Below are 12,202 nucleotides of genomic sequence, written 5' to 3'. Positions count from 1 at the left end.
CAGTTTCCTTCTTATCTTTAGCATCGGTTAAAGGATGCTGATCTACCTCGTGACTTCCTTTGTAGTCTTAGAATAGGTTTTATCCAAATTGCTGTAAGGTGACCCAAGTTTTAGGAAGTCACTGTCTTTCCTCACCACATCAGCAGTGCCAAGTGACACTACAAAGAGCTATAGCAATCTTCAGTACTTCTGCAGCATGGTCATCTTAACATGATACCATCAGGGATTCAGCTCTCCAGACTGTTCTCTCTACTGGTGTCTATATGTGATTTAACTGTCTAGATTTGTGTGATATCAACAGAAATCTAACCAGTACGGTCAAATGGCATTTATTCTGACCACATGTAGGATGTGAACTTAGGATGATCTGTGCAGTTTCCAGGAGCTCACCAAATGTCTTGACCAAAACCTTTGACTACCATGTGTCATGGTTTTGTAATTTTGTAATTTTGCTATCAGTATTCCACATAATAACATCATGTAAAGCATGGATACTTTTATTGAATGTGCAGTTCACAGAAGAAGACTACATATCCCAGAGAACATCACGGTCAAGGATAAGTCACGGGACCAGGACGCTGTATAATCTTCTTCCCAGGCTGGAGTGCTCGCTTTCTCGGACTTCTCAGAGAGTGGGAAGTGTTCCAGCCGTGTTGCCTAGAGTTCACAGTAGGCCTCTTGGTTTTCAGGGACTCTCTCTGTTTCGTTCAATTTATTAGCCTCAATTATATTATATTGTGTTATCTTGTATTCTGATATCATATTTAGTAAAATAAGTTTTTCCTCCTTAGATTGCCGCTGTTTTTATCCCATTTCCCTTTTTCCCCCTCCTTTCTGGGCCCTAGGGTGGGGGGGCCCTACGGGGTGGCTTCCCCCTGTCACGGGCATAGGTAAATCTAGGTAACCCGTGACACATGAGAGTGTATGGCTGAGATCACATGAAAACACTTTTGCTGCATTTCAGCTGCCTAAACAGGGTCATAAATTATCTTTTCTCCCTTTCTTTCCTTTAAAACATACCTACCTCCTTACCCTTTGTCTCATGTTAAACATTTTTTTCTGTTCCATATTTACCCTTAATTTTTATTTCTAGAGGGGTATTAGTGGTTGGGACCACTCCCATTAGTGGAGTGCTACCTTGGAGGGCTACAAACTCTTCAGGAAGGATAGGCAAGGAAGGAGGGGTGGCAGTGTGGCTCTCTATGTTAGAGAGTGCTTTGATGTTACTGAGCTTGTGGCTGGGGATGATAAGGTTGTGGCTGGGGATGATAAGGTTGAATCCTTTTGGGTAAAAATCACGGGAAGGGCTGACAAGGCAGACATCATGATGGGCGTTTGCTATAGACCGCCAAACAAGGATGAAGAGACAGATGAGGTGTTCTACGATTAGCTGTTGGAAGCTGCATGATTGCCAGCCCTTGTCCTCATGGGGGATTTCAGCTTCCCTGACATATGCTGGGAGAATAGCACAGTGCAGAAGCAGCAGTCTAGGAGGTTTCTGGAGTGTATGGAAGATAATTTTCTGAGGAAGCTGGTAAGAAAGCCTGCAAGAAGAGCTGCCCCGCTAGACCTGCTGTTCACAAACAGAGAAGGTCTGGTGGGAGATGTGCAGGTTGGGGGCTGTCTTGGACAGAGTGACCATGAAATGGTAGAGTTCTCAATTCTTGTTGGAGCCAGGAGGTGTAGCAGCAAGGCCACTACCTTGGATTCTGGAGGGCGGACTTTGAATTGTTCAGAAGACAGGGGAGTCCCCTGGGGTTCAGTCTTAGAGAGTAAAGGGGTCCAAGATGGTTGGTTGCTCTTCAAGAACAAAGTCTTAAAGGCACAGGAACAGGTGGTCCCCCTGTGCTGCAAAATGAGCCAGCAGGGAAGACCAGCGTGGATGAATAGGGAGCTATTCTTGAGGCTCTGGGAGAAAAAAAGAGAATCTACTTCCTGTAATAGAAGGGACAGGCAACTCAGAAAGAGTACAGAGAAGTTGTTAAGATGTGTAGAGAGAAAATCAGAAAGGCAAAAGCCCAGCTTGAAGTCAACCTGGCTGCTGGGGTAAAAGGGAACAAGAAACTCTTTTACAAATACATCAACAGTAAGAGGAGGACTAAGGAGAGTCTCCAGTCTTTACTGGATGAGGCAGGGAATGTGTTCACTGAGGATAAGGAAAAGGCAGAGGTTCTGAATGTCTTCTTTGCATCTGTCTTTAAAGATCAGACCAGTTATCCTCAGGGTACTCCACTCTCTGACCTGGTAGTCTTGGCTGGTGATAGGACTAGAGGAAATGGCTTCAAGCTACACCAGTGGAGGTTCAGGCTGGACGTTTGGAAATATTACTCTGAAAGTGTGGTCAGGCAGTGGAATGGGCTGCCCAGGGAGGTGGTGGAGTCACTGACCCTGGAGGTGTTCAAGACGTTTGGATGTTGTGTTGAGGGACATGGATTAGTGAGAACTATTGGTGATGGGTGGATGGTTGGACTGGGTGATCTTGCGGTCTTTTCCAACCTTGGTGATTCTGTGATTCTGTGGTTCTGCTGTAACTCGGAGGATCTGTTCACATCTGAAGGGAATATATAGCCCAATTTTCGATTTTTTAATTTAATCTTGGTCTAGAAAGAAGTATTATCTTTCCTTCCAATCTTCTGCTGATACGCCTGGAGACAATCTCCAGTAAAGCCACACAATCAATTTAGATTTATGTACTTTTGAAACAATTGTTGGATTAATTATCCAACAGTTCGAGCTTATGCAAGAAAAAAAAATTAAAAAGGATTGCCACTGATGTTTTGAATTAACCAACTGGTACCTGAATGACTCTGAGAGAACAAGATTCATAGAAATTAACTTAATTAAATTTTTTTACTTACTATAATTTAATTACTATTCTTTTTTTGTGCATGACATTCCTTATAAAACCTAATCTCCATTTTTCAGTTATGCAGTTTTTTATCTTTTAACACTATTTAGACTAATTTGTACTCTTGAATTTAATGGAGGTGAGAATTACTAAACCTGTTCTTTATTTACAAAGGATGTAATTTAACAGACTTCCAGTACAGACAGATAAGTAATAAAAAAAATTATGAGGTTATATGAACTTTTCTCGGAATCCTATTATTTCTTTTGCAGTAACCCAGAATCCTCCTCTGAAGGTTTTTGGCTACTGTATTGCACCATGCAGAAGAAGTATGAGAAAATTAGCTTTGTTATCTCCACATGGCTTTTAAAGTTATCATCTGAGCTACAAAAATAAAGTGAATAACCCATCAAAGACCATTTTAATTGAGGATATTTGAAGAAAACTGTGGTAAAGCTGGATGCAAAGCTGTATTTTTAGTGAATTTCTTGTTTGGCCAAGGACTGTAGTTTTTAAAGTGAGCTTCATCCTTTATTCCAGTGAAATTAGGAAGGATTTAGTAGCTACTGAAATGGTAAGCAATTGACAGAGCCATGAATGAGGAGGCTTCTTAACCACCCTTTGTATAATGTGACCTATCAGATCAGGGTAGAGGTTTCAGCAGTCTCCTGTGCAATATTACAGTTTTCAGTTTTAAATTTGGCTTTTAAATTTAAAGTCATTAGGGGAAAAAATGCCTGTGTTTGCAAAGACCTGTGCTCTGGAGGAAAGGCTCAGACTGGAAGGTGTGGAAGAAAAGAGAGAGGAAAAAGGGGAAGTGGGATTTATGGACTGAAGTTCATGAGTCCCAGCTGTCCTAATTACCCATAATATTTTCACCAGAGCTTTTGTGGAGCAATGGAGCTCAGAGCCTGCTAGTTGCTCCTCTGCCTCACTTGGGAAGATTTGCCTTTTCATGCCAGAGTAAAATTTTTAGTGTTGAAACTAGAGTTTGCTCTTGAATATTAGTGCAAATAAGGAAGCAAGGACAAAAAGATACAACAAATGCAATTTATTAGGAATATTTAATGCAGCAGGTAAAAGTGTAATAAGTTATATAAACACATTTTTTATTACAGTTAATAATTATTAAAAATATACTTCTGTGGAATCTAGGCAGAAATCCATTCTGACCTTTTAGTCAAGAAATGCTGAAAAATTCAGCATGTAAAAAATATACATATAAAATATACACATAAAAATATACAGTGTGCACGTGGAAAAGAAAAACAATCATTGCAATTAACAATTAAACCAGCTAATGCTCTTCATTTGATTGACAATCCGTTTGGCACGAGGATCAAACTGGAACTGAGTTGTTCCATGGAAGAAGTAGACATAGCCTGGAAACAAAATTAAATCCAATTATATTTCATAGATTACTTCTTTTTAGCATTCTGGGGTAAAAAATCAGCAAAACCACTCCATGCATACTTGCTATTTTTCATTTCCATCTCAGCTGCTTTGTTTCAGGGCTAATAACAGGTTTTTGAAAATAAACGATTCTGTCTTTAGAAGGCCAGATATTTGAATAAACTCAGGTTAAAGATATTTTTACGTACCATCTTTCTGGAAAACAGCATCAACTCTGCCAATTTTTCCAAAGTCCTGGATTATTTTCCTGGGATAGCCATGATCCATGGATTTTTTGTTTTCATCATATCTGAGCACACAAGAAAGCCATAATTACCACTTGTAGTGAAGCAGATAGATAGTATTTTAAAACTTCAAAGCAAATTCATACACGTATGCAACTCTGCTCTTAGACTGAAGTCTCATAAGGATAAACTAAAATAGATTTTGATTTTTTCCTGTTATGCAGTAAGGTACTGATGAGTGTTTGGAAACCCTTCTTTCTCAAGGATCCTGGGAATGGAGCCCAGGAACATACTAATGATTTTCAGGCTGAGCTAACACCTTGGCCATCATTGCATCTAAAATGTGTTTCTATGTCTTGCTGCTGGATATCCCATTTAGTCTAAAATCCTAGCATAGGAGGGCAATAGAAAAGCTGTAGCACAGACCTGAAATGTAATTGTGTTACTGTCAATCACGTACTTCTGAAACAAAATTACTCTCTGAAATTTCTCATGAGCTACACTTAAGTTACAAACGATGATAACTGTACAACAGCTGATGATCCACAGCTTGATTATTCAAAGGAAAATTCAGTTACAACACTTCTAATAAATAGTTCATTTTTGCTTGAAATGTGACTGAAAAGTGTACACTATCATAACATTACACAGAAAAGCAATGCTACTTTGATTAAAAAGTGAATAATTTTGCTGTATAATAGCTGTTTCAATGGACAGATACTTCATCTGGTAGCAAGTAATTGTGTTGTCACTACAGGAATGTAATGAATGGCAAACAAAGCTTTAGAAGTATTGACATTTGATAGCAAATGCTTTAGTTCTTTAAACTTTAAGACAAACCTGCTTGAATTTCCAGAGTATACTTGAACATCGTAGCTTACTTTTTATTAATTATATGAATTTTCAGATAGAAGTCAAAATATTCTTTCTGATAAATATTAAACCTTACCTCCAGTATCTGTCAGCTACAAAGAAATATGTTTTTCCTGTGGTCTCATCACTGTAAGCTGCATTAACTCTTTTAACAGTCTTTGGGAATCCCAAACGATAGATTGGTTTGGGATAGCCATATGCGATGTCATATCCTCTGACAACCCAGTATTTATCCTCTGAAAAATATAAGCATGTCTCATTTAATTGCATTTTATATGGTAAGCACTTAAATTGAGGTTCATTATATAATTTCTAAAGAATACATTTTGAAATATATTTCCAGAATTTTTCTTTTAATAGTCTAATAAATAATCCTCTTGCTCTGTTTTAAACTAGGCTTCAGACTTTTTTGGTTAGGAATCCTATTAGACCATCTTGTAACAATATATTCCAAGCTGACAGTGGGAAGAGTAACAATGATGTGCAAATTCCTCTATCTACCAGCTGAATTACTTGATAGAACTTAGCAAAAAATCTTCTGCATAAGTGAAACGCTATTATCTAAAGAGAACTAGATCTGAAGAAGGGAAGCTATTTTCATGCCTTCTTTTTCAGAGCACTAAATAAAGCAGAATGAGAATGTTTTTTAGGATTATGGTCTCTGGAGATCTCTTCCAGAATTATAGCTCTGTCAGGCACAGGTTCAATGCTTTGCAGCTTTGTAAGAGACCCTGTTTCTCTGAGCTGTGTTAAAGAACCACATTTAGCCTCTGAAATTGCATAGTTTGCAAAGGTTGTGGGAGGAACTGATCAGAAAAAGTAAAGGATTTCAGATGCCATTACCTTTAAAGAGCAAAATTTCATCTCTTTCAATGTTCTCATAAGCAGCTTGAATTCCTGATGGCAAATTTGGCCAGAACAGTGAGATAAAATTGAGCTCTGTCTCTGACCTCTCAGGATGTTTGCGCAGCATGTATCTGGTTTGAACAAAATTTATAGATTAAAATAGTTCCACTCTTCACAGATGTCAGACAATGATTATAGCTCCTGGAGTATAACAGGAGAGAGATGAGTACCTACACTTAGCGATGTATTCTGTCTAATGTCATTATCACCCTCTGGGTATGCATCCCACTCCAGTGAATGTAAAAGAAGTCTAGAGTGGTTGAAATCTGAGCTTCAGTGCCTCTATACCAAAAATCAGGCAAGATAAATATAAGTCCTTCTGTTTCTCTGTAGGACAGAAAGGCTGATCATTGGTGTCAGTGAGCACCTAGTATGCCTTTCTATGTACTAGTACGTTCAGTTGTGGCTTTGCTCTTTTATGTGTGCAGTAGTAGGCTTACACTGTGGGACACATGAGCACACCATCAAGGAATAGATGAATACTGTTGCTTTGCTATTAGTTGAATCTAGTTCAGAGCCAAGTCTAGCACAGCAATGACCACAATGGCATAATAGTTAGAAAAAAAGGCTACCGTTCTTGATCTCCTTCACTTCTCTTGTCAATTATGACTCTTGATATTAATGAGTTAAGAATGCTGTCTTGGATAAATAGATACATAATGGTTTTATACCCTTTCTCTTCGTACTACATTTCAAAATGATAATTTTCCCTCATGGATTACTTTTTTTTTTAAAGCTATTGGATACTTTTAAGAGATGATGTATGTGCTTATTGGTATTACCTGCCCTTAAAGAACATCATTTCTCCACGCAAAGTTGTAATGGCATCAAATGTCAAGTTAGGGTCACAAGCTTGTGGGGTTGTGGGCCCTGTAGGCTGCACAGCATCATTAGACTGTCCTAAACAAAGAAAAATCAAATAAAAATCTTTCAGTTTGTATTTAGGGAAATACACAATAAAGGCAGCGTTCAGAAGGTGTCCATGGTTGTTGAGGATCTTTAAAGAAAATGAAAGGGCATATCATTCTAAACTGAATGTCTGTCACAAAAACCCAAACTTTTAATATCGTTAAGGGAGTTGAGTTCATCTTTTCCAAGGTTTTTTCCAGGGCAGGTCTTTAGCTGAAGGCAGCCTCCAGGTTTTTCCTTATTCTGTTATCCATTATTTATAACACTTAGACTTTTCATGTAGGTGAAATAAACATATTTTAAAATATATTATTATCACTGTTAGCCAGCCTTCAAATAGAAATATTAAACAAAAAAATATTTATTTCTTACCATAAATGGCTTGAATGCCATCAATGTCATCCTGAGGAAGACGGAATTCTTTGGGGTCTGTGTAGGCATAATTTGGATACATCAGTGCTCCAGGATCATTTGAATGGGACAGACCCAGTGAATGGCCAAGCTCATGGGCAACAACAATGAACAAGTTGTAGCCTGTGCAATAAATAGGAAACAGATAAAGTCTGTTTTTGTATTTACCACAAAATTTACTACATTATTTATAATGGAAAAGAGTTTTATGCAATTTACCACAACGTGTTACAGCTACAAGATAAGTTGTAAGTAATTCGACCCACGTTATAATTAAAAAAATGTTGTAGCAGAAGATCTATATGAGTGTTTGACGAACATTGGACATTCTAATTATGATCTCTTTATCCTATCTCCAGTATTGTTGTATCTTAAACACAATCCTTATTTCTCCTGCTATTGCATAAACTGCTCAGGATCAAAAATCATTCCAATGATTTTGAAAGTTCAGTGATTCAGCAGAACACTGTTTCACAACGCGAGATTTGATGGCATTCGAATTGACTAGTTTGAAACACTGAAGTGCTAAGTGAAGAAAGATTTCTACCAATGAATCACAGGCAAAAAAAAAATAAAAAAAGAAATTAAAACGACAAGCTGTGCCACCCTTACACACTTTTTATCTGCAATTAGTCCTGTGAGCTTACTACCTCATGAGAAAAATTGTACAAGGTAAAACTGTGTAAATTGATTCGATCTTAGCCTTTACCTCTTCCATCTTTTGTCCAGGCTTCCTCGTCATCGAGATGCACATCTCCACCAAGACCTTCTCCTGGTTGAAAAGCATGAGCCAGCTGCCCATCAGGGCCATCAAAAGGAGAGTTGTCTTTGTGATCTAAAATGAAGAGTAAAAAATCACTTAGAATCCCAAGTTATTTCTATGATTTCAGCTGTCTACTCAATATGTAAAGATATCAGTTTTACCTCTATATTCGAACGAGATCATTATGTCTGCTATTTTGTCCTTAGTCTTTTGAAATGTCAATGGTGTCACACTGCTCCAGACATTCAGAGCTTTTTGAATTGCTGCATCTACATCAGTTTGTCTCATCTTTCTGGTGTAATTCACAATCCTTCAAATGAAAATGAACACATTACATAATGCTAAAAATACAGAGCTTCAATTGAAAAATATTCATTTGTACAAAAGTAATATCTATTAAGTATTTATTTCATAAGTACAAATCAATAATGACTTAACTTTAGGTAATGCCTTCCAGAATGCTTATTTCTTTCTAGAAATCAGTTATCATTTTGCATGTCATTCTGCATAGGTCATAATCTACCTCAGGACCCCAAAACTGAAATGCTAGGTTTACATCTACATGAAGCAGATTAGGAAATGTTACCTGTATGTCAGATTATTTTTCTTCCATTTTGGATTCCCTGTTGTGAAGACGTATTGCTCTACATCAGGAACACCACACCTGGGTTTATTCATCATCTCCAAAGTGTCATGATCAGGTTTCCCAGTCACTTGTAGTCCAAAGAATTCCTGCATTTCTTTGAGCTTTTCAGCAAGATGATTTTTACCTCCCTTCCTTAAATGAGGCCGATGATCTTTTTCAAGATTGTAGAAATTCTGTAGATAAGTCTGAACCAGAATTTTTATAAAGAAGAGTATTCTGATGTATCAGTATTGTCATCAGTCACATTTATATTTCCTAAGTTATCTTGAACTGTTCTATCATGAAGCCTTGTGTCTATCAAGGGCTAGAGCCACCTATTTTTTTCAAAAATCAGTGTGAAAAGGTAGATATGATTTACAGTTTTCACAGTTAACTAGATTTCTTTCTTCACTGATGGACTATATGGAGACCATGTATTAGAAATCGAATATTTGCTATTAATAATTAATTCCCCATTTATTTATTATAACCTGTTATTTTAGTAGCAGACCTTTTAAAGGAAGCTTATAACTTCACATGTCTCATTCAAGGAAATAGAAATTGGCAGTGAAGCTCCAGACACAGGACTCCTGACAAAGTCAGTGAATAGAGTAGAGCCAGCACTTGGCAAATCATGACATTTATTTTTAGCTATGAAATGTGACTTGACAAAACCGGGTATTCCTATTAAATTTCATCAACTTTTTTTCTCCAGTGCTCAAATATCTATATAATTGTTGCATTTCTTGAAGAATTAAAAAAAAACAAACCACAAACAAAACATCCCATAAAAGATCAATTCAACCAAATATTGAAATACATACATGATTCAAATGAGTTTCTTTCCCTATGTTACCAAGGCTGATCATGTCACAGTTTTCAGAGCACGTTTGAAATATAGCTTGTTCCTGATTTTGACTAATTCTGCACAGCCTTGTGACTAGAACTTATGTTTCTGTATTATTTTTAACATCTTACTGACAACATCAGATTTAAGCTATGCAATTTTAGATAAGTAAGCAACTTCATGAAAATTCTCACAAAAAGTTCAGATTAATAGGAAAAGCTTTCTCTTCAAGCCTCTGCAAAATGAAATGCCTTTATTTTCAAGTAACATTTGCTCAAAATAATTCTAGTTATCTCTCAGACTAATTTCTGTTTCATTTAGAAATGAAGTAGAAAATATTTACCTCCACAAGATCTATATTTTTTCCTTCATCTTCTTTTTCAGGATCCACAGGGAAAGCAGAGGAGATCCCCACATACAGCAACAGGAGAAGAGAAAGGACCTTCATTCTTGTCAAAGCTTCTCTGCTTCAGCTACACTGTGAAGTCTTGACCTATTGAACACGTTTCTCAGCTCTGTTTATATAGCTAAATTGTAAATCAGTGACAGTCTGACTCATGCTGCATAATATCCTCTGATTAGTAAAAATGATGCATAAATGTTTCGTCATTAGGGAGTGATGAAATGAGTTTAACTAATGTTACCATTCCTTTTTTTTTTTTTTATTTTTTTTTTTTTTTTTTTTTTTTTTTTTTTCCTGAGCCTTCTGTTTTGGGCAATTTCACCATGCTTTTAATAAATAAGGGGAAACTCTTCAGATAAAAGGTAGAATTGCATTTCAAATGTATAAAATATATATGAAATGTATATATGAAATTTGTGGATAAAGTTCTTGATATACTGGAGCAATAATATGAAATAACAATAACATAATATTGCACTGTACTATAATCAGTAACGATGTATGTTTTCTTAAAATACATATAGTCAAAGTAAGTATCAGTAACATATAAAAGAAAATGCAAAGAACTGATCTGGGAATAATTAGAGTCATAAATCCAGGAGAGCTGCCATGAGGTAATTAGCAGTTCTGTCTGAAACAACCCTCTGCTTTTCCTAAAATGGAGAGCTAAAATGGTTCGTTTTTGACTGATATTAAAAAAATCAGGTTACCAGGATGCATAAGGTATGTTTCCCTATGTATGATGAATAGAATACTGTTTATGCTCTTGCCAAAAGTAGTGCAGTGGGGTGTCTGGACCCATGCACAGAGATGAGCTTTGATTAGGAAGACTGCACAAAAATCAAAAGAAGCATTTGTGTATTTTGAAAATAAATATTGTAAACTATACTGTAACACTGTTCCCTGTTTAATTAAGGTGAGATAGGTGTTGTTAAATAAATGAAGAACTGCTCCTAAAAGACAGACTATGAATGTTTACCAAGACTCTACAGTGGCCTTAAACAGGAGTGATTATATGTAGACACAAGGTTTGGGATTTAGCTGAGTATTTGTGCAATTTCAGATCTTCTAGGAAATCCCACCTGACCTCCAGCTACCCTGCAAGGATGTAGGTCTCCATACTTCCCAAGTTGTGGCAATAAGCCTCAGGTGTGTGTCTCAGGTATGGCCAAATGAATGATCCTCTGATGTAGAATCAACTTCGTTTTGATGCACAGATATCTCTATATGTAATGTAGAATTACCTCCCTTTTTGAAAATTGATTCTAGGGAGTCATTCTATTGACCACATGGAATGGATTTTAAGATCAACAGAAGCTGACTATATTGGCTAAGTTTTTGTGGAGATAAGAGAATTTTACTCATGTGGGGTATGTGGGCACCTATAGTATAGACTCCCAATTTGAGGAAAGCATTTCTAACTGCAAGGACAGCTAAGTACCAAAGTAGATTGCCTGAATGGGCTGCAAGCTTGCTACTGCTAGGAGTTGTAAGGCTGAATTTGGTGTTGCTCTCCATGCCAGAGACACTGCAGAAACCTCTGTAGGTTTCTCCCAGTACAGTTTTCTGTGTGTCATTCAATGTCATAAAATGGAAAAATAAAGACTGGAGTGAGATGGGAAAAGGCAAATATGTACCACTCTCCTTTATTTCTGATACCTTGTGAGGGTTTGATCTGAAGAGATATAATGCAGGTTGAAAATTTTATTGTTCTAGAATGATTGAATTACAGAATACCCCAAACTGGAAAAGACTCACAAGGATCACTGAGTTCAGCTCCAAAGAAGTTGAAAGTACCCTTCAGGAAGTACTCAAAGTAGTTTCTCAAGTATCAAGGCAATATGTCTACTATATAATTCTACTATCACAATGGTGCAGCATTTAGCAGAGCAAATACTAATCCTGGATAAGAACATTTCTTTATACTTTCTAATGCTCATCATATATTTTTGTGGAGTTATTGAATAAAAATAATACCAA

The 12,202-nt window shown here is 36.9% G+C and overlaps 1 protein-coding gene across 1 annotated transcript; it reads right to left on the bottom strand.

Moving 5' to 3' along the window:
* Positions 1-3,884: 3,884 nt before the first annotated feature.
* LOC107308399 (interstitial collagenase-like) lies at positions 3,885-10,342 on the bottom strand. The gene is made up of 10 exons (XM_015852267.2): positions 10,163-10,342; positions 8,934-9,178; positions 8,509-8,657; positions 8,294-8,419; positions 7,546-7,707; positions 7,047-7,164; positions 6,202-6,335; positions 5,435-5,594; positions 4,450-4,550; positions 3,885-4,230 (listed from the first exon to the last, which is right to left on the bottom strand). The coding sequence occupies exons 1-10, from the start codon at positions 10,265-10,267 to the stop codon at positions 4,130-4,132; spliced, it is 1,401 nt and encodes a 466-aa protein (XP_015707753.1). The 5' UTR covers positions 10,268-10,342; the 3' UTR covers positions 3,885-4,129.
* Positions 10,343-12,202: the final 1,860 nt, after the last annotated feature.

The sequence above is a fragment of the Coturnix japonica genome, chromosome 1 (assembly GCF_001577835.2).
Source record: "Coturnix japonica isolate 7356 chromosome 1, Coturnix japonica 2.1, whole genome shotgun sequence".
Lineage (NCBI taxonomy): Eukaryota > Metazoa > Chordata > Aves > Galliformes > Phasianidae > Coturnix > Coturnix japonica.
The sequence above is the reverse complement of the archived record's forward strand: the minus strand, read 5'-3'. Positions and strand labels throughout refer to the sequence as shown.

Coding starts and splice junctions, on each gene's coding strand:
- LOC107308399 (XM_015852267.2), bottom strand. CDS start 10,267: ATGAAGGTCCTTTCTCTTCTCCTGTTGCTGTATGTGGGGATCTCCTCT. Junction 8,420..8,508: donor GATCTCGTTCGAATATAGAG/GTAAAACTGATA, acceptor TCTTCATTTTAG/ATCACAAAGACAACTCTCCT. Junction 7,708..8,293: donor CTGGACAAAAGATGGAAGAG/GTAAAGGCTAAG, acceptor TTTATTGCACAG/GCTACAACTTGTTCATTGTT.